The 23,401-nt window shown below is 41.3% G+C and overlaps 1 protein-coding gene across 1 annotated transcript in view; it reads left to right on the forward strand.

The window, feature by feature from the left end:
• The window catches only part of cpne5a (copine Va), a 55,150-nt gene that overhangs the window by 15,602 nt on the left and 16,147 nt on the right, over nucleotides 1–23,401 (forward strand). The window contains exons 5-8 of the mRNA XM_034086193.2: nucleotides 1,046–1,085; nucleotides 2,083–2,159; nucleotides 18,986–19,062; nucleotides 19,231–19,237. Of these exons, the coding sequence (XP_033942084.1) occupies nucleotides 1,046–1,085; nucleotides 2,083–2,159; nucleotides 18,986–19,062; nucleotides 19,231–19,237 (201 nt within the window). The remainder of the gene's footprint in view (nucleotides 1–1,045; nucleotides 1,086–2,082; nucleotides 2,160–18,985; nucleotides 19,063–19,230; nucleotides 19,238–23,401) is intronic.

The raw sequence follows: 23,401 nt of genomic DNA on the forward strand, positions 1-23,401 counted from the left end.
ATTCCTCTGGAGACACACACCGAGTTTCAAATGTGCAGTCCTCTTCCAAACCAGTCCCCCATTTCGTTCATTTCTTTTTTTAACCATAAGCTTCACATCTTCTCCCTCAGTCACTCTGTCTTCCCCATCTATCTCTTAACCCCCCTCCCCCCTTTACGGTCTTTTATTTTCTCTCTTCTCTCCGTTGTCACTGCCAGCTCTCCTGAGGAATTATTCATTGGTGCAGAGTCTCAGAAGTCATTTTTTGAAAGGAGATTGGTATAAGGGTGATACATATTTCAAATAAAGTTGTATCCTTAATATTTCTCCTGCTAAGCAAAGCAAATCTCTAAAACTAAGTCCCATGAAACTCGCAGAGACCTCTGTCCCCCCCCTCTTTCACATACTGCTGCCTTCCCCCTCTTGAAAAATACCAGCCTGGAGAGAAGGTCAAGAAGGTGCGGTTTCCTTTTGAGACCCCCCCAGAACAGAGTCAGGATCATTTTGTCTTTTCTCCTCCCTACTCAAGGAGAACAGATGTGCTTCCAAAAAAATATCTTTTTTTTCTTCCATCCTTCAAGCATGAAGTCCCCCAGTGAACTTCAGCGACGTATCCAGGCCAGGCTGCAGGTCTCAAAGGATTTTAGACACTTAATGAATGAATTTGGCATGCTATCATGATTCAACTCTGGAACCCCCTCACAATTAGTGTTGCTCATTTACATATTTCTTTAAATCACAGAGGTGGGAGCCTGGGCTGAATGAGGCTTAGTTACTTTTACATTAAGTCTGGCAAATGCTGGAAACTTTCTGTGCATCTGTAGGTAGTTTAAGTATGATCTCCGAGGCATAGTACAGAAATTACATGAATAAACTATAGAACCACTTTCCTAATCAACTGTCATATTATTTGCTCCCTTAATGACCCAGTGTGTGATCGACAGGAGGAAAATGTCCAAGCTGCAGCCAGTGTTTTTTTATTATTAGACTTGGTAGTAAAATGTGAGGTCTCCTGATGTTTCGCCCATCTGTGCCCATGTGATTTGTGGTGACTTTGTGATTTCAGGTATGATATTGATTCTAAAAGTCCAGATCTGGCAAAGCATGTAAGTGAAAACACTTTATTTCTTCTTCAGAACTAGTTTATATTTCATCCTGAAACTAGTTTGAGCTATTTTTAGGTTTTATGCAAACCAGTTTACGGCATCTAAAATGCTCAAATATATTTGGGAATAATGAGAGGATTATCCTTCATCTGCCAAAATATTGTTTATTTTACACTCTCCACCTGCCTTAGTTTGAGAACATATTTTATTTCTTCAGAGCTATTATAATTGGAGTTGTATTTGCATCTGGCATACCCTCAAATGAAGCATTGCAGATCATTATCAAAGCCTTTCAAAACACATTTCCCTGTGCGCTCTGTAGTGTACTTTGCAATCTAATTTTCATATTCTAAGACAGCACATTAAGGAACAATACCCAGCTATAGTGATACATGTATGTTAGTGCCATCATTAACGTTGAAAGCTTTGATTAATAAACTCTGTCTCATTTTATACATAAACAATATATTTGCAGCACTTGGTTTGCATACCACCAAATGTCACTGTAATGCTTTTATTGTTGTTATTTTGTGCTGCATGGCTTGGAAACACACTGTTCTTTGAATGAAACCCTTTGTTGCTTTCCATCTATTGTGCTGTTTCACATTCTCTTTCCTGCTTCCTCTGAGACTTTCTGACTCTTCATCGTCTACTCTTCTGTGCTGCATATCTGCTCTTTCACATATCCACTTTTGCTCTTCTTTCTTGCACTTGGTTGATGACTGTCTGGTATTTGAGTGGTGTGTCTTCTGTTCCATGATATGCTCTGTTGTGTCACTGCTGCTGCCTGGTCTCTTTCTCTTCCTCCTCTTTCTTCTTCACCCTGGAAGCCCACCGACTTTAACGTACGTGTCTGCCTCAGATGTCCTTAATTATAACCGTACAATGCTTATGACGATGCTTTATTCCTCGCCGACTGTCCTTGTTACCCCCTAACCACCTGAACGCCCCCATCCTCCGTCTCTCTCTATCCCACTGTGTGTTCCCCCCATGGCAGGACTTTCTGGGACAGGTCCACTGTACATTGGGAGAGATCGTGGGCTCACCTGCCAGCCGCCTGGAGAAACCTCTCGGGTGAGTCTTCTTTTTACTGTGTTTAATCATTTGGAAAGAGCCAGGAAGAGAATTTTCCTTTATTTCTCAAGGAGACACAATTCTACTTTAGAAAACACCATTTCCAGATATTACAATATAATGAAATCTCAGTGGCACATCTCAGCCCATTTAAATCTTACATGGTTCTCCTGCTGGATTTCCCACGTTGCAGCAAAGATGAGGCGATGATGGATATGTCTGCCTTCTAGAGCCATCTGTATCGTACATTACACTGCGAGATTAGACCCGTGTGCTTGGATGGGAATGGGTAATTGAACACGACCGGGGGCTTCCTCAATGCAATTACTGTCATTAGGGAAGCGATCTTGCGTGGAGAGCGGATTGAAGTCAGCGTGAGACACATGGCACTATCAACGCAGCTTCTCTTAAATTGGGAAATATGATGCCCCGAAGCCATTAGCACCCATGGGCCTGTGCGTAGCTCTTTGAGTTGTGTGTATCTGTTGAGAGTGAGAGGGAGAATTTGACAAACTACAGAGCTTGTGGTCGTGTGTGAGAGTGTGAAGTACAGCCTGTAGGCCTGTCAGTGAAGTTGGAGGCGGTGCTGGTTTGTGTGAATAACAGGGCTTTGGTGTCGACCACGAACTCTGCCAAGAACTGGTGGCGGTGGATTACAGAGGTGCTCTTCAGTGCTGAATAAGCAGATGAACAGGATCAAGAGTCAGTATTCACCAGTATGCTGTAAACTAGGCTTCACAGCCCACATCAGAGACACGCAGAAGGCTCAGGAGCCCCAGGCAGACATGATGGACACAAGTATTGATTCTGCAGCTTCAGCGGGGCACCTTGATCACTGCTGAGGCACAACGCTGATGCAACACCTCATTTAGCTGCAGCAGAGGGCGATGATGATGATGATGATGATGATGATGATGATGATGATGATGATGATGATATGTTTGTCGTTACAGACCGCAGCTTTCAAATTGAAGGACTGAGTCTTTATAACAACATTCACTTGTGCTGCTATTAACTGTTCCAACAGCTATTATGTCAGGAAATATAGCAATTGAGGAAAAGTACAGGTTTATTTTGATTTAATGAAATACAGTTTTATCAAGCTCTGCCCCATTTGAATAGCCAAATGGCACCCATGGGTAATGAAGTTTTCCTCACCTCCTGTGATGGACGACATTTTAGAAGTTATTTAATGGCCATGTGCTCCATTTCCTTATCATGCGTCCTGATGTGACAGTGCCTCTCTGTACCGGAGCTTTAAGGAAAAGCTCCCGCAGGGACTGAGGAAATCTGTTAGCCATGCTTAAACAAGCCCTCCCACGGCACACCGCGTCCAATGACCTGCTTAAGAAGCACATCAGCAGCCTTTCCCTATTTTCCACACTTCATCTCTCATTTATTCTCCCTCCATCCATCCTCCAGATTCTTTTTTTATAGCCTGACCCCCTTTCTGCTCATTGTGCTTTGCATTTTGTTTTGTTCCCCCAAACCTCTATCTCTTGTTCTGCCTTCAGTTTGCTCCTTCCTCATTTAATTTAATTTCAAACCTTTATCTATACAGATAAATCCCATTGAGATCATTGATCTCTTTTTCAAGGGAGACCTGCTCAAGTAGTTCCACATGAAACATAAATAGAACAACAAAAGGACATCATACAGCATCATTTACATAATTATCCACATAAACAGGTACCAATAGCTTCCGATTGAGTAGCATCCAACCGAGCTTTAAAAACATTTAGTGGCACCAGATTGTTCAGTTTCCATTTAATTTGCAGACTATTCCAAGACAGAGGAGCTGCGCATCTAAAAGCTGTCTTCCCTAAGACAGTCCTAGCAGTTGGCACATTTAATAAAACCACAGCATTCGATCTCAGGCAGTAGCCACTTACAATTCTCCGTGAGATCAGGGACCAGATATAAGATGGAAGTTTCCCTAACATGGCTTTGTATATAAAAATATACCAGTGACTGAGCCTCCGTACAGTTAGTGAAAGCAAACCAGCCCTTGCATACAGGGTACAGTGATGGGTTAATGCTTTACAGTTTGTCACAAATCTCAGTGCACTGTGATACGCAGCATCTAACTTGACCAGGCAATTGGCAGGTGCATTCATATACATCAAATCACCATAGTCCAGCACAGGTAAAAAGGTCACAGTGACTAGCCTTTTCCTGGCCTCAAGCGAGAAACAGGACTTGTTCCTGTAGAAGAAACCTAGCCTAACCCTCAGTTTTTTAAGCAGGATATTGACATGAAGTTTAAAAGAGAGACAATCATCAAGCCAGATACCAAGGTATTTGTAACGGGTAACCACTTCAAGTTTTATTCCTTGCGTAGTTACAATATCTAAAACAGGCTCTGGTGTCTTTTTTGCTTTAGAAAAGAGCATTACCTTGGTTTTATCCACATTTAAAAGAAGCTTTAGTTCAGAGAACTGAGTCTGAATAATGTTAAAAACAGCCTGTAATTTAACACCAGCCTCCTTAATGGAGGGACCTGCACAGTACATCACGGTATCATCCGCATAAAAATGTAAAGTAGCTTCATCCACATTTTCACCTAAACTGTTGATTTAGATGGAGAATAAAAGTGGACCTAAAACAGAACCTTGTGGTACACCATTAGAAATGTTCAACCACTCAGAAGACAGCCCATCAAAGTGAACACATTGGGACCTTTCAGAGAGGTAGTTTACAAACCACCCCACTGCATGGCTGGACATACCTATACTGGCTAGCCTCTGCTTTAAAATGTGATGATCGACGGTGTCAAACGCTTTTGAAAGGTCAATAAACAGAGCTGCACAACTCTGCTTATTATCTAAAATACTCGCCACATCATTCACTACTTTCATCTGTGGCAGTGATGGTGCTGTGTTGCTTTCTGAAGCCTGACTGATGTTTAGACAGGATGTCATTTGTACATAAAAACTCCTTTACCTGTTCACTCACTAAGCGTTCCGGAACCTTAGCCAGAACTGATCATTTAGAGATGGGCCTATAGTTATTTAATAAGGTGGCCTCCCCTTCTTTTAGCAAAGGCAGGACATAAGCTGACTTCCACAATTTTGGAATTGTGTTAGTGCTGAGGGAGAGGTTAAAAAGAGTAGTGAGAGGTGGAGCAATAAAATCTGCAGCTATCTTTAAAAAGAAGGGTTCTACGTTGTCCGGGCCAGCCGGTTTCTTAGGATCTAGCTTGGTTAAAGCTTCACAAACAACATCAACAGTAAAAGGGGTAAAACTAAAAGGGTTTTCCAACACACGTTTTTCAGAGTCACAGACTGTAGTGTTCACAGAAGCAGAGTTAGTGACAGAATCAAATAGAGAGCCACAGGACACAAAATGCTCATTAAAGCAATTTAGCATAGTGGCCCTGTCCGATATAGAGCCAGATGCTGTGGTAATGCACGGAGGTAGCTCATTACGGATATCGCCGGTGGATAAAGATTTAATGGCTTTCCAAAATTTTCCAGGATTATTCAGATTCTTGTGTTACTGACAGATAGTACTTTGATTTAGCACTTTTGATTTGCGGTGTGAAGCTATTCCTTAGCTGCCTAAAACGCAGCCATTCTACCTCTGAGCCTGATTTCCTCTTAGCAGCATACACTCAGAGATGTGTACTATACTTGTGAGGACATTTGACTGACTTAGCTTAGTCTTACTGTAATATTGATGTTATTTTAACATCAAATCTACACACCTCCCAACACCCTTACCCAAAATGTATCTCAGTCATGATCTAGCCAATTTGTAACTATCTATGCAGGTTTGACCAAACCTTTGTGTCCAGAGGGTGGTCGTCTACACATATCCACAAGGTGTTCCCACTATGAAAGGGCTTTGCAAAAAGCATTGCCTGGAGCAAAGTTAAGCTACTAAATCTAACAACTCACTAGCCCAATCTGGCAATTGATAGATAAGAATTAAAAATGTTGTTATTTCTAGAGCTGATAATGGAAGTAGCTGAGAAGTCAGCAATCTCCTTCTCATATCTGTTTTGAATGTTAGATGTGCAATACCGATCAGGCACCTGGTATATCATATAATACAAATTTGCTTTTCAAGTTCATGTGGGAAGATATGCTGATGAGCTTTTTCGCAGGTGTCGACATTTCTGTGACAAAGATTTGCAGATACACACAGTGCGGTTACATATTACATTATTTGTATTACAAAATAAGCAGTACTCTAAGCAGTTTGAGTGATATCAAAATGAATAAGCCAATGCAAATTAGTTATGGATGAATGTTTGTGAAAGAAAATTAGGTTCAGCCAAATATTTATTTCCTGTAACTCCCTGTTTAGTCTTACCTTAACATTAACGATAAGCACAACATTTTTCCCATGACTTGACCAAGTCTAATGTAGCCATTACTTTTTACAAGGTTCAAAAACTGTACATCCTAAAATAAATCATTACACTGCATTGTATGTATGCAAACAATATTCATCATGCTGTGGGATTCCTTGTATCTGCATTTAGATTAATACACGCCCACGCCTAAGCGCACAGACACACACACACACACACACACACACACACACACACACACACACACACACACACACACACACACACACACACACACACACACACACACACACACACACACACACACACACACACACACACACACACACACACACACACACACACACACACACACACACACACACACACACACACACACACACACACACACACACACACACACACAGAAAATAACAGGTCAGATGAGATGTATGGCTCCCCCCCATACATTTATTAAGATATAAATGTATGCCAGAGGAAGGAATGTAAGCTATGAAGCACCAAAGTGATACAGATGCTTTCTGTTTAAAATCTGGTTTTAATGAGAAACATGTATCAAAGTTATTGCTAGCTGACGAAATGCAAAGCTAAATGATTGACTGATGCAGGTGAATGTCATCTTTTACAGAAAAACATAGTGGCTCTCTTGGCTGTGATTATGTGAATAGCCTGTGGTAGGGAATCATACTTTGTGTAGGTAATGCGGTAATAGAGTTCATTATACAAATGGCAGTAACCTTTCTTAATATTTTTTTTTTGTTGAGTCAGGCACAATGAGTTACATTTATACGGTGTATATTTTTCCTTTCCCCCCCTCCCGGTCCTAGCTAGTAAAGTAAATCAATAAATACATATATAGGTAAAAATAAAGTAATGTAAATGATAATTTAAAAAAAATCAATAGATAAGGAAATAAAGAATAATAAGAATAATACATGTATCCATATACTCACATATGTTTACCCACATATACACATACACATATATATATGTACAAACCTACACACACCACACATTACACACACACACACACACACACACACACACACACACACACACACACACACACACACACACACACACACACACACACACACACACACACACACACACACACACACACACACACACACACACACACACACACACACACACACACACACACACACACACACACACACACATACATGTATATAAAAAAACTCAATGTCGGTTCCTTAATCCATAAAATTATTTTGTGGATATTGGCTGCCCAATAGTAGTGTCTTATGTTTGGAAGCGCCAATCCTCCTATAAATCTGTGCCTTTGTAAAAGCTCTCTGCTAATTCTAGGAGTCTTCCCTTGCCATAAAAAAGAGGAGATTAGTGTGTCTATTTTACAAAAAAGTGATTTGGGTAGGAAGACTGGCAGACATTGAAAGAGGTACAGGAAGGGAGGGAGCACGTTCATTTTGATACAGTGTCCCTCCCAGCGATAGTTAAATGAAAATGATTCCACCTTTCCAAATCAGATTTGAGTTTGTCAATTAGTGGTGGGACGTTGTTTTTGTAAAGGTCTGAGAGTTTTCCACATATATTCACACCTAAGTACTTAAAATTACTCCTGGACATCTTAAAGGGGATGAGTCTATCGGGGATCTGGAGGGCCACTCACTCTTGGAAAAGTTTAATTTGTACCCTGAAAAGATTCCGAATCGAGTTAACAGACCAATTATCTGACGAATGGTAGATATAGGGTTAAAAATGAACAATAGTAAGTCGTCAGCGTATAACGAGAGTATGTGTTCTGAACCATATCTGATAATTCCTTGTTTAAAGCTGGCAGATTTAAGTGCAATTGATAAGGGTTCGATCGCCATGGCGAATAGTAACAGGCTTAAAGGGCAACCCTGGCAAGTTCCTCTGCCTAGTGTAAAATATTGAGAATTCATCCTGTTACTACTCACTGAAGCCTTGGGTGAAGAGTATAACAATGCTATCCAGGACACACATTTGGATCCGAGGCTGAACCTCTTAAGGACCTCAAATAGAAAGCCCCACTCCACCCTGTCGAACGCTTTCTCTGCATCCAATAAGACCACCACCTCTGGTGTCTCATCGGATGCAGGAGAGAGGCAGTAACCTTTCTGTTGGTTTTGTAAATTATACCACACACTCGAGTTTATAAATGCCCACAATATTAGCATGTTTATCTCATTAGCATATTGTAACCGTGCCCTCCCGATGTATGCTTCAAGCAGGAAATTAACCATATGCAAAACCGCAGTGATTCTCGTGGGAGGGTTGGCTGCACCCATGGCAGCACTGGGAAGAAAGAGATTCATAGAAATATAGAAAACAACATTAAAAAAAAATATGCATGTTGGATTAAAAAGATCAAAGGACAACTGAGATCATTATACAGTAGGCTATTACAATGTATTGTCAATGATCAATCTGTCTACATACAATTATTTGGTAAAAAGCAATATTCAGGGATCAGTCTCCTTTTTTCAACTGCAAAGATAGGAGGAATAATAATGCATTTTATTGAAAGTAGTCAAATTATCAAGAAGTTATTGCCATATTTTCATGAGAAAGTATCTCTGTTGGCAAGCCTGTAACATGTTCTCTCTAAATGTTGCATGTTTTCCAGCTCTCTGAGCTATTGCCTGAACACAGGAATGTCCTCTTACAACATTGTTTAATAAGATGTTTAGCCAAGTGAGAAATAGTTTGCCCACAATACTTTTAACAGACTATTTCATCCCAAACCATCTTTAAGAGTAATAATCTCTTCTTTCAGTTGTCTCTACAACAATCTGGCAAATGAGTAGGAATTTCAGGAAAATATTTACTCAAATGAAAGTTGTGTTAAGTAACTTCTAGTGCACTTAATTTGGCGTTTAGCTCAGGTTAGAGGTAAGCCACTGTCTGTAGGATCTATAAAAAAAAACGTATAAGAGCTCTCTTGTTTGGTTGTCCCGATACACAAAGTCTACACAAGAGATTAATTACAAACGGCTTCGTTCAGAGGAAGATATTTTGAAGTAAAATTCCTGCTCTTCTGGGATGTGGAAGTACCCTGGAAGTTTGATGTAATATTGACTTTATAATGCTAGACTGTGTGAAAGAAGCCTTCACCCTAAACTGTTCAAATGTGTCTTTATAGCTCCTCAGAGCCTGCACCAAAGCGGGATTCAAAACTTCAAAGTCAAAGGCCAAGCAGAGATTAGATTGAAATGATCCCAGGGGTAGAACTGAAAAATGAAAAGATAAAGACAGACGAGATGAAAGTGCAGATACACTGATAAATATTCTCTTTAAATTTTACTTGTTGATAAGGAAATCATTGGATTAAAGCTGAACCAGGTTTGATCAAAATCGAAACACGCTTGATATCTTAAATCTTATTTTATCACAGATTTCCACCGGTGTGATAATTTACAGCCTAATATGTGCAGTGGTCGACACACAGTCGATTTCACACTTCAGACCGAGGCCTCGGGGAATACCAAGTTAAAACAATGAACTCTGACAGTTTGGTGATTGGTCTCTGATTGACACATTGACAAACGTTAAATGACAACTGCTCACACCAGTGCAGATGATGAATGCTAAACAGTGAACAGATGGAGGATAAAGATGTTTACTAAATTAAGCTTGGTTCTGCTTTCACTGAATAATTGACTCACTGAACTTTCTACCAAAACAGGTCAAAATATAAAACTATATAAATATCTGAACTTCAGTAAAGCCTTGATTTATTTACTTAAATTCCCTCAAGCTCTCGTTCTCTTGTTCCCACTGAGGACCAGACCTCATTTCAACACTCTATCTGCACTCGTATATCTCCAAGCATCGTTTTTGCTCCCTTTAACTTAATTTGAGACTAAGTATTGAAAACAGCAACAGCAGTACAATGTAATGCAATAACCGCAACAGTAAAAACAATAAATACTAAATCTGTGAATCCTATATTGTTTCATATTTGCTGTCACTGAGTCTGAGGTGTTGATTCAACTTTATGATTATTCTTTCAGCATCGGCTTTTGGTGTTTTGTTTAATTGCATTTTACAAGTTGAGGTTACACTTGTGTTACATAGCATGCAGAAGTCAGCTGCACTGTACTGTTCTCATCGAGGCTCTGTAGTGGTATCACTTTTTTCTCTTCTCTCCCTTGTTTCTGCAGCTCACAGTATATCTGTGGATAAACAAAAGAAGTATGACTTGTGCTGTAACTAATCTGACTCCATTGTGCTAAAAAGCATAACTTTGCCTTTAGGGCTGTTATTTAAAATTGGAAGAATAGCATCACTGACTCTGCAAAGTCCTGATTGAGGATATAAGAGAACACCGTAGCTATCACGTTTTTTATTGGCTCCCCTGCTCCCCTTTGCTAATGTTGCTACACCTTTGCATGCAGTTTTCAAATTATCAAAGTGTCACAATAACCATTGGAAGTCATTTACATTCCTTAAACTATGTCCCCTGATGTCACTCAGAGGTACCAAAGCCAACCTAATTTATTTAGACTGTAATTTTTGCCAGCTTAAAAACTAACTGTAGAAATCTGCTACAGACTGTTAAGCTGCTTATTTAATGACTTTGTTTGTATTCACAGCAGTCAGTTTGTATTTTCAAAAAATGTATTTGTTGCATTTGGTTTAAAGATGTGTGGACGTACCGACATACATGCAAACATAAAGCTGTCTGTATAAATGTTTTCAAATCCAATAAAGAGCAGAACCGTGGAGCTAATGTTTCCCGAAAAGTTGATAGCATCCGGAAATAAACCTGACAGATCCCTTTTTTAACAAATTACTGCTTCGGGGGCTCACTCGCGGGGTTGTTTTTGATTTAGGAAACACTTAACAGAGAGAGATCAGTATTCAAACTCTTAAAATGCTGAGTAACACTCTTACTGCAGTCCCATTGGACAGTCTCTGCTTGGGGCACGGTTTCGCAAGCGGTCAGCTAGGACCTGTTAGTACTTGGTAGAAGACAGTTTAGATTGACATACCCTATTCCAAAATACAACACCACAAAACAATCAGAATTACAAATCTGAATGTATACAAAGAGGTCAGACACATCTAAATGTCATGCTCACAAGATGTAAAACTACTGTGCCCAGTAGCAGGGTTGTGTGACTCACCAGAAGTTTACTCTTAGTGCTTTTAAAGTTGATGGTTAGTGTAGTTTCCTGACTGACTCCGGGCTACACAGCTGCAATCCCTCCGAGATGAGGAGGGGGGTAAAAAGCTGCAGATTGAAATAATGAGTTGAAGTGAGAGAAGTTCATTTTTGGTGAGACTAAAAATGCTTAATCTAAGTGCTCTTGATACTGTGTGGAGAAAGTTTTCTTTGCCTGTTTAACCCTGTGTGTTTTGGTATTACTTGACTGGGAGGGGAAGTGTTTTAGACGGTTTACAGTAACATCATCTTGTGCCGCGGGACATCACACACAATTAGAGCATGCTGCTGCCTCGCTAAGGGCCAAGGCTGAACACTAACAAGGATCATTTTTCCAATAATGTGTATTCCTGCTTAGGTGAGGAAACCTCAATGGGGCTGATTCTACAAGAACCATTTTGTCTGGAGAAACAGGGATTTATTAGGTGCCATTTTGGCTCCATAAGAGGCACAAATATCCTTCAAAGAGGCACAGTTCTTGTAGAATTTATTTTTCTCCCTTAGACTTCAGTTACATTGCTCTGTTTATGAATCTTCCATGACTTCTGCATAGCAAAACACTTTAAAATCTCCAATTATTCTTTCTTCTTCCTTGAAAATAAGTTAATGTAATGATATTAAAAGTCTTGTCTTAATAAACCTTAGTGGATAATAAGTCAATAGATGTCTGTGCTCACAGTAGTAATGGAGACCTCAAGCTTAAGGGCAGCGGATGTTTTTTGCTCTGCGGAAAGATTAGCTGGTTTTAATACACTTATGATCAGAGCGGATTCATTTCTGTCATGGCCACAGGCTGTGATCTGATGGAAAGGTGAAAAGCACCCAGAGAGCCTCTGAACGAGCGCCCTGCTGCCCCACTCCAACACTCCCATGTTGTTAATCTATTCAGCAGCCACAACCGATCAGTCTGCCAGCAGATTGCAATCTAAAGTAAGCAATAACCACCACAGAGCAGGTCAGGGTGTCCCGGTGTAACATGGTATGAATTCCATTATTGGCCGCCCAGCACCAGAGGGGGGGTGAAAGTGGTGTTGCCTTGTGACACAGAGGGGATACGGGAGATGAGAATCACACCATGATATAATGTCAAGCATGTTGAAAAGTTCAAAATAGGATCAAATGTGACTGCAAAGGTATGTGTAAAACTGTATTAACAAAACTAATTGTCCATCTCTTACTGCCTCTGAGAGAGAGAGGGTTGTTCTATTCTTGCCAGGGGGAAATTGGATTGGGCTCGTTACGTCCTCTAGAGAAGGATTTTCTTGTTAGATCACAAGGGAAGGAAGTGAAGTCTCTGTCACGACTTTCAATAGTTATTTGATTCACCCGGAGAGAGGAAGTTTCTTTGTGATTGACAACTCCTCCTAATCCTCTCTTTCTCTGTCAAAACAAGCAATTGTTCGCTTGCAGGTGGTTGATGAATGCCTCCTTTGTTCAGAATCACAATAAATCAAACATTATTACAGTGATTAGGGCCCATGGCAACATTTACATAATCAAAACTCATTACATCCATACTACAATGCATTTGAAATGTAATTGTATTTCATATTTAGTGTTTATAATTACATAAGAGTATTTCCTTGGATAACAGGATTTACCATGGAGGATGTGATAATGGTAATTATGACCAATGGTAGACTTATCCATTGAATCGGTTTGTAACAAAGGGAAAGAAAGGATGACAGTTTTGTGACAATGTGGTTTCATCTTTGGTAATAAAAAGGGTTCTTTCCTCGGTTGTTTTGTCTGACATCAGAACAACATTCCAACCCTCTGACATTTTCGGCACCGCATTTCTTTGCCCTATTTACTTGCTTTGTGCTTATTTTAACAGAGCTTCAAAGAGCTTAGCACAGGCTGCCTGTAGCTACCTGATCTAAACACAAACATCAGCTCCTCCTGAAAGCAGCTCTCTTCCCCCTTTCTCAAAACCACAGTTTGGTATTCTGGTGTCCTTTTCTAAATTAGCTCACTTTATATCATCTCTTTGTAAACCCTTGTGAGGTGAGGGATTATGGATGTGTATCAGTGTATGCAGATCAAGGGGATTAGGGGTATAATCCCATTTGAACCCACATAGAGTTTCGGCAACCTTGTTTAATTCTGTTCAACTATGATTTGCCCACTGCCCCGAACGTTTACAGTGGCACAAAGCCAGATTATCATTCTACCTTTCATCTCTGTTGGTTTCTGAGTCAAGCCAGTTAGATGTGTCCATTTGCCTTTATCATCTTGTTCACCAAAGTGTTTCAACCATGGCAATTTCACAAAGAAATCCTCTTTACTTTCGTGCAGTGAAGATGATCATATTTCCTGTCTTGATGCACTTCACTCTCTCAAATAATATGTTTTTATTTGGCTTTTTCCCAGGTGTGAAATTGCAAAGTTAAAATGTTCATAGCATGGTAACGCTGCAGTCATTTTGTCTGGTGGTGAAATAGGTAGACACACCCTGCCACAGCTGCAGTGTGAACAAAAATCATTTTCTTCTTCTTGGGCTCTCACTCATTTTGTTGGGCGGATAACCCTCCCCCACTCTCATATGCGTGACACGTTGCAGCGTTGTTAAATATCAAGACCATTTCTCATCCTAATGACCTAATGTGAACGGCATCAACAATTGCTTCCCTCTCCCTCTCCGGACTTTAATCTCACCAACCTCCATCCACCCCACCTCCGCATTTATAGGTAATGGAGAATACAGGCATTGTGAATCACCATCTCACGACAGCAACTGCCTCTAGATGGGAAATGATAGTGGTCGTACATGAAGCCTGAATATCCATAATAAAAGATGCCATGCACAATGATCTTTGATGCTTGTTCTTTAGATAAATATATGACTCGCATGTGTTTATATTGAAAGAGATATTCTCATTGGTATTCTGCAGAACAGCAGAAATGGAAACTTTGGCCCTGTAATTGTAGTGTTGCTAAAAAATGCTGCTTGATCTCTTTCCATTCAGTTGATCAAGCAGGGGCTCTGTCAAAGCTCTGCTCTGTTTCAGTGTGAGCTGAGAGCATGACGGCACTTCTACCTTGAATATCTCTCTGTGTAAAGAAAGCCTCTCTGCTGCATGGACCTGCTTCATGTCTGTCTGTCCTTGTTTGTTTTCCTTATGGAGATTTGTTTGATCCTCTGGGTTTCTGTTAAGTATGAGGGACATGAAGAGGTATCCCCTCTGACATGATGATAATATGACTGTTAATATTAAGCCCACTATCACACATCACAGGCTGTCATTGGATTGGTCAGACCCATCTGGAACCCTTTGTGTTGAGTGCCAAGGGAGCCTGTCAGCCACTAGTTTAATTCAGAGAGTTGTGAATGGCCCTGAGAATCATAGCTGCTTAGCGGTGTGTTAGTGCAGTCACCACTCACCTGCATGGCTCGGATGCTGGAAGCTTTAATGCCTTTATGATGTCACATTAATCATTCACTGGAAGCACAGAAGCCATGGAGGATAACACGCTCTCATCAGTCTTCGCTGAGCAAGACCACCTTATCAAAACTCCTTTCACCTGTCTGCACTTCACTCGCTGAATTTAGTTTTCTTTATTGCTCCTGCACAACGATCTGTTCTTTACTAGTGTTCCTCCTGACTGTTAAGACGACATGATGTTATATAGTAGCATGGATACTTACATTTATTTTCTTCTGATACACTTATGTTAATGGGATTAGTCATTTCTTCCCAAACTATCTGACTCAGGCCTGTGAGGAGATAAGATTGTCCTTCAGCCTGAACACATGTTATAAAATATGTATTTGTAACCAATCATAAATGTAGTGTTTGAAATTCAAATGTTCCTTTGTTTGACTTTGTGGATGAGCACTATGACGCTCAAAGGCACTGAAGGTTACTGGCAGTGGATATTAAGTAAGTGTTTGATTGTAAAAAAAACAAAAAACATGTTTCAGTGCCTTGTAGACATTATCAAACAGAGACTCTCAATCTCTTTTACGGTGTGAAAGTGTTGGAGGAATTGTTCTCTAAATGATTTACTTTTCAGTGTGGCCAAGCATGCTTTCTTATTCCTTTGGTTGAAATATCATACAATATAACTATCTGGCTTTGATATTTCTTGTGTTCAAGAGGATTTATTTTCTCTGACAGTAGGAGCAGAGGAAGATTCAGATGGTCATTAAAACATAAGCAATTTAAAGAGTGGTTAAACAAGCTCTCTGTAACCTCCGTTACTTTGAAAACTCAAGTGGACCTCCGTAAGAGCGACCCTCTGAAAGCGTACAAATGAACAATGTTAAGTTAAGTTGTGCTTATTACTGACCATGCATTATAAACTGTCGAGCAACTAATGAATATGATCTCATCATTGAGGGGTGTTTGTGAAGTTTGTCTGCAGACGAGGGTCCTTTTGTAAATCGTTCGCCCTCTTCTGACCTACCCCCTTGTTTGGTAAGTGGTGCTTCATTAAAGCAGCAGTGAGTACCGGTGACTGTTATATAGATAAGCACCAAGTGATGTTGGCCTTACAGTATGTTAACTTATTGATCTTAATTTATAATAATGAATGCCCTTGAAAAATTATAATAATACAACTTGAATTTGATAGCCTTGTATGCATCCTTAATTACATAAACAGTCACACATGCTTATGACGGAGCTACGATGTTAAATCATAATGACAAATCATGTAGCTGTGCTGGTTGATAAGGATACCATAACATCCATATGTAAAAAAAGTGAAGCAAGATACAGAAAGTAGAGAGTCAAATTACATTTTATTTTCCACATTATATTGTTTGTAGCTGTATTCATTGATATGCCTCATGATGTCACTTGAAACACGCACTGGATGCCGTCACGTTGTTCTGTTGACATGGTTAGCTGGGATTTGACCGACTGATAGGTTGTTGTAAATCGAATATTCAAAAGGTTTGAGCAGCAGAAAAATCAGTGGAAACATGTTTGAAAGTAATTCACATAAACAGCTGATTAACGCCTCAGTCCCTCACAGCAGTCAGAGTGAAGGCCTGGTTCACACACAGATAGCACAGCAAGAAGGGCTGCTGCAGCATATTTCACTTAATTTCATCATCAAAGCGTTTTCCCAGTGAGGGACCATCAGTGAATGAGAGAGTGAATGAGGCCTCTCGATGCAGGACGCTTCGTACCACCAGCCGTCACATTTCACCACAGAAGCTCTTAGAACTATCGTCAGTCCGGACAGTAAAGAGGAGCTGTTGTGCCAAAGAGAAACGGCACGAACTGAATTTATCCACTCAGTGTTGTCTTGTTCAAGTTAACTAGTCATTGTCAGAGGAAATGCCGCACTCAATAATGCATGCATAATTTAAAATATCATTGCCCTTTGGTACCTGCTCTCGTCTCAGCTGCAGAGATTAGAGCAGGGTGGGGCATCTTAACATGTCTGGAGCTGATATGTTACCAATCAGTGGATCTCATTTCACATTTTGAAAGGAGTATCGGTCATTATCGTGACCCGAGTGAGATAACTTGACCTGTGCAGTGTGCAGGGTTTACTGGCCTCATGGAGGAGGGCTTTACTGGCTCTTTGAAATGTCCTCAAACTGCGCAGCAGCGATTTAGAGTGAAACATCAATAATTCAAGGACAGTTAATTCACCTTGAGATTGGTCTCCATGGAGCCTGGTGGCAGAGCCTGAGAAATGAAGTGTGCCGGCCCCTTCAGAGTAGGATGGCTTCATTTGACATTTTGCTTCATTAAATGCTGAGACTATGAAAGTTCTCCTGCACGCACTGCTGCTTGTAAAGCATTTCCAGTTGGATGCTTTTGGTCTGTAGGTTTATATTAAGGTATTGATCTAATTTGATCATAAGGGTTGCCTTGGAGCGTAAAACCGCGTATAATATGGGCCTGGGAAACCTGAGAAAGGTTAATGGAAGGACCCTATATCTCTGAAACACAACAAACCCCTCCTCCACCAGCAGATAAGCAAAAGGAAAATACACTTTATCTCTTAATCGGTCCCCTGGCATACCCGGTACGGTATTTTCAGCAATTTTCTGTCTTTGTAAATAATGCAAGCCTTTGCTGCAGTAGTCAAAGGCTGCCTCCCATTTTGCGGTATTAAATTCAGTATTACTGCCAGTCAGATCAGCTGTCACAGCTTGATGAGGATCTTCAGCATGTCTGACCTTCTAATGAAGGCTCTCCAGCTAAGGCCACAGCAGGACCCCCGTGTAATTTCCTTTTTTTATCTGGAAAGATGATAGGAGTGTCAGCAGCTGGAGTGGATAGTGCTGTCTTGCTTTGTGTTGTGTGGAACAGGTCCCGCCTTCTTTCTCACAGCATCAGTGGATGCAGAGAGTTGCCAGAGATTGGATATAAAGAAATCTCTTTTTGTTCCGCTTAAAGAAATCTGGAGCCACTCTGTCTCAATTTCTGATAGGTTGGCAAGCTACTGAAGAGGTGAAGTGTGGAAACACAGACACGCAGGGAATCTCTCTTGTGCTGCGATGCCTTGATCATCTGCTGGAGCGGAAATCAGCCTGCAGAGGTTTAAAGTGAATTCAGGCAAACAGGGAGGAGTATTGTGTCCCAGCAGTTTTATTTCACATTGTACTAAAAACAAACTTAAGAGCCACTGTTTTTGACCTGTTTTTATTTAGTTGCTGTGGTGAAGCAAAACCATGTGCTCATTAGAGACGTCAAACTGTCACTTAATGTCACGATTTGCGATGCGCTATAATGCTTTAAAGTTATGTTATGATTCACAGATAGGTTTTCACAATGACAAAAATTATTTACAAATACATAACTAAAACCCTTTTAAAATGTTTGAGATAGGAGAATTCAAATGTATGTTTTGCATAGCCCATTATTTTTCATGCAGTGAAATATTTGAATCCCCATTTTCCAAGTTCAGTATGTAACATAGGTGCAGCTAATGTTAAAATGTCCTCTGAGCTGACATTACAAGTACTGTATTAAATATAAACCAATGAGCAGAGCTAACAAGGCAATTTATGCATGATCAGCCTCAAAGAGAAGTGTCACTTATTTAGGTGTCTGGTTTACTCTGCTGGAGCATAGGACAGGAGGTGATTCATCAAACCTGTGGAGTAAAAGTGAGTCCCTGCTCCTCAGGTGTACTTCAACCCTCTTTTAAAAGATTAACAGACTAGCCATAAATGGTTAATGCTGCTATCTTTTCTTCCATCAGTGAGTGATTCAGATCGTTAGTTGTGTGCCGTTAACTATATTCCATGACTTGTGGGTATTACTAAATTCAACCCACAGTGCCTCTCGACAAAACGATCGAGAGGACGTTTAATATTTTCTGTGCTTTGTTGTTTTGAATGATCTCTATTTGTTTTCACAGTGGCATACCTGGGAAGAAATGTGGGACCATTATCTTGTCTGTGGAGGAGCTGGGAAACTGCAGAGTAAGTCTGAACAGTTTGAACACATACTGTCTATTAGCTTACATTACATAATACATGTTTAGCATCTTTCACTGATCTAGTTTGAAGTGGGCCCTTTCAAAACGATACATTAAAGTGCAATCGCACAGATTCACTGGAGCTGTTGTCATGTCACTGTGAAATTGAATGTGACACACTGTAGGGAAATGGTGCATGTTGTGTAAGTCACACAATGCATATATAGCAGTGTTCACATACCTGCTGAGGTGGAGTGGCTTGTTTAATAGCCTTGACTTCATTTAGATATATGTGTGTTGCATAACTGCCTCATTAAACCAGCAGGATACACCATGTCACTATGCAAAAGCGTTTGTCATTGGAAATTGTGTACATAGTGAAAATACTGTGGATTTGAATAGCTATTTAATGATCTTGCCTCGACCCCAATCACTTCTCCTCCGATGTGTGGCGTGTTAATCCATGAATCTGCGCTAATAAACTGTGTTCACTAATGCCCATTGGCTCTACACTGCTAAATGAAGATAGTAAATAATCGCATTACACTGCTGCCAGTGCAGCAAAGTAGAAAGACTTATTGGCCGGAACAACTGGCCTCCCTTGGAGGCTATAAAGCAAGTCATTGAGCTGCAACTGCTGTATGACTACTTTATGATATCATAACGCATGTAAGCATCTAACGTTTAAAGCTTTGTAACCTCCAGTCCTACATGTTGAGCAAAACACATTTGGTTCCATGAACAAACAAAAAGCAGTCCCCAATTTGAGTTTGAAAAACCCCCACTTTATAGCACATTCAGTATTTTCCCAACACTAATACAAACTGCCAAGATAACCCTTACTGTTCTGGTTCTTGCTGAATTGAAGCAAGCACATTCATTGAAGGGCTGCTATCAGGTGCAGTGGATCTGCAGTGATAGAAGTTAGCATAATCACTGAGAAGCACCACTTGAAGAAGCAGTTTTCTAATATAAATGCAAATGATCATTACTGGTACAAAGGACAATTTCCTTTTTTTCGGACTCAGAGAGAAAAAGACTTGACATTTCACACCAGACCTGCCCTGTTTACACAAACTTTGAGCATACATGGAACTAACTCATGTTTGAGTCTGGGACAGGAAACTGAGAGAAAACACATATTATAGTTGAATAATCTGAAGGCCCTGTTGTCGGTACAAGTCCCACACCTGTGAATTCTAGCATTTAAAGAGTTCTACTATCCATCTGGGTGGTGTTTATTCTATAATCCACCTGTGACCAATACATGGCAGCAGCTGAGTTTCTGCATCGCCAGGTATCATAAGACAGAGTAACAGCCTCTGTTTGGATCAAAGGCTTCTTCTTGGCTGTGGTAACTTCAGGACATGCAGAGCAGCGGCTGGCTCTCTCTCAGATCATCCTCACAGTCCAGCAGCGGCTCTGGCTAATTTAAATCTGAGTAAACCAGACAGCACTTCACATATGAGAGGTTCTTTCTGTATTGAATACTGCATCATAACCATCCATTCATATAACCACCAAACATTGTAATTACTGTTGATGTTTTGGATTGTATGATTTGTTTCCCTCAAGCAAAACCTTAAAAATATGTATTACCGCCGTCTTTTGATTGCTTTTTTTATGCGTATATAAAACCTTTCTTCACATTGACAAAAATGAGGCTTATGGTCATAGACACGAAGACAAACAACCAGATGAAAGGAGCAATGCATGAAGCATAAAAATATATATCTTTTTAAATGATGATTCATACAAACCTTTGGCTCATATTGGATTAGCATATAACGCTATTCGTATAGCTATTGTTGGCATTGGTTTGGAATTCTATTGAAAGACCAGTCCCACTTTTTGAAATTGGCAGTTTGCATCTCTTTCCACAAACCCCATCCCATCCTGATGGAGCAGAGACATTGAAAGAAAGATGCAGACTGCACTCAGTATTCCCTGGCTGCTCCTAAACCTCAGTGTTTGAAATTAATGTTCTGCCGTTTTTTCCTGACCTAATGATAAAACACTGCTGGGCGCCAAGGTTGGTATGTGTTATCTGTGCCTAATGAAGGCTTAAGGCACCGCGTTGCCATGCAAGTGTAATTCTAGAGGCCAAGTCAGCGTTAGGCGGGATATTGATAGAATGCCTCTAATTATAAGGCCTTACTGTAGATAACGGACCAGAGCAAACTTTAAATCCACAAAAACCCACTCCATTGATGAACTTTATAAGATGCAGTTACGACCTGCACTAACAATGTTTCTAAAAATATTTGAGTTCATGGGACACAAACTATAGGTTACTTACGTAACCCCAGATCTCAGGGTAACATGAAGTGAGATGTCTCACGATGGATGCGCCTCATCGCGGAGCAAACAGAAGCATCAATCTCATTACGCCAATCCTGATTGGCTGGTGATCTTTGACGTCAACGTCAGGGGAAATCACCCCCTATAAGTAGCCTGCGCCACGACGCATGCGTCATTCAAAATAAGCACCTCTTCTCGCTTCACCATAGCAAGGAGGGCCGTCTGGTGAGACATCTCACTTCATGTTACTCTGAACTGGGGTTATGTAAGTAACCTATAGTTCTCATTCATAACACTCCGTTCGATGTCTCACTATGGGATATTGTAGCTCCCGTATTGCCAGACGAGCTTATCTCGAAAATCACCAAACCAACCAGAACTTAACAGGTAGAGCTCTGACTCAACCAGGTGCCCAGCACTGCTTGAGTCACACTGGAAGCAGACAGAGCCCAGGATGCAGCCAGACCCTGAGTCGAAAGAGCTCGCGGACCCGAGGGTGCCTGCGAACTCTGACTCGTATGGGCCCCAAAGCAATTGCTTCCACAAAACAGTGGGAGAGCCGTTGCTTAGTAACAGGCTTGCCCTTATAAGGGTTAGCCCAGGACACCAGGAGTTGGTCATTATGACAAGCACCCCTGATCTGTCCATACAGGTGCGTAAGCACGAACTGGACACAGCAAATCCGGCTGCTGTTCCCCGGAGGGACCCAGCGGCGGAGGAAATGCCTCAATGTCCATTGGGGTACATGACCCAACTCCCTTGGGTATAAGGGCAGGGTTGGGCTTCAACAACACTCTCGTTTGCCCTGGGGTGAACCGAGTGTGTGAAAAAATATGTACAGATAGTACATGAAAACATTACTGGCTCGCCTGGCGGAAGCCAGGACCAGTAACAGCACTATATTAGAGAGACCTGGTGGAGGAATCTCTCGCACTCTGAATAGTGTTTATCACCCTATGAGGGAGTCTCACTGTATTCAGGTTGTACCACTCACGGGCCAGGCCCATAAGGCCAAGCGCTCTGGGTGTGGGTGAAAGATCGCCCCCCCCGCCTGGGACAGTATGTCCCTGCGTAGCGGGAGCTGCCATGGCTGCCCGCACAGCAGCTGATAAATCTCCGCCAGCCAGTACATTGCAGGCCAGTGCGGAGCTATCAGGATAAGTGTGTGGCGTTGTTCCCTCACTCTGGCCAGAGTTTGGGGAATCAGAGCCAGGGGTGGGAACGCGTACAGAAGGCCCGAAGGCCAAATGTGTGCGAGTGCGTCCATTTTCTTTTGATGCGAACAGGTCCACCGTGGCTCTGCCATAACGCACCCACAGCTGGCTCAGAGTCCAGTCTGCATAAAGTGGTGTTCCTCTGGACAGCAGATCTGCCCCGAGGTTCAACACACCCGGTACGTGCGTCACTCTCAGAGAGAGGAGACGCCCGCTGCTCCATAAGATCAGTTTGCGTGCCAGCATGTGTAACTGGAGAGAACGCAAACCCCCTTGGCGATTTATATACGATATTGTAGTCGTATTGTCTGTCCTCACGAGGACATGGTGTCCTCTGAGAAAAGGCAGAAAGTGTTTTAGGGTGAGGAACACCGCTAAAAGCTCTAGGTAATTTATGTGCGCCCGCTGGAGGTCTCTGCTCCAGAGACCCCTCACCGAGCGGCCTTCATAAATACCTCCCCAACCTGTCAGACATGCGTCCGTGAAAGGACAGAACCCATAGGCACGCCCCGTACTAGAAAAGTCGGGTGCAGCCAGTGGCGCAGTGCCGTTACGCATTTCACAGTAACGGCCCCTACACACGGCGGCGTGCGTTGCCGCTTCAACGCTTCTGCCCATTCCGTCTCTCAACATCCATATGAACAGAACTGGAAGCAGATTTATTTTTCTTTATGAATTTTTACAAATCACTCCCCTTTCAAACTGTATTCTTCTTTATTAATAACAACTTTTTTTACTGTCATATAGTATTTTATACCTGTTTACTTTATTCTGTTACTTTTTGATAACTAGCTCCTTATGGGTACTTGCAATTTCTGAAGTGCTGGAGTGGCGTTCTGGT

This window comes from Pseudochaenichthys georgianus, chromosome 7, assembly GCF_902827115.2.
Source record: "Pseudochaenichthys georgianus chromosome 7, fPseGeo1.2, whole genome shotgun sequence".
Taxonomy (NCBI): domain Eukaryota; kingdom Metazoa; phylum Chordata; class Actinopteri; order Perciformes; family Channichthyidae; genus Pseudochaenichthys; species Pseudochaenichthys georgianus.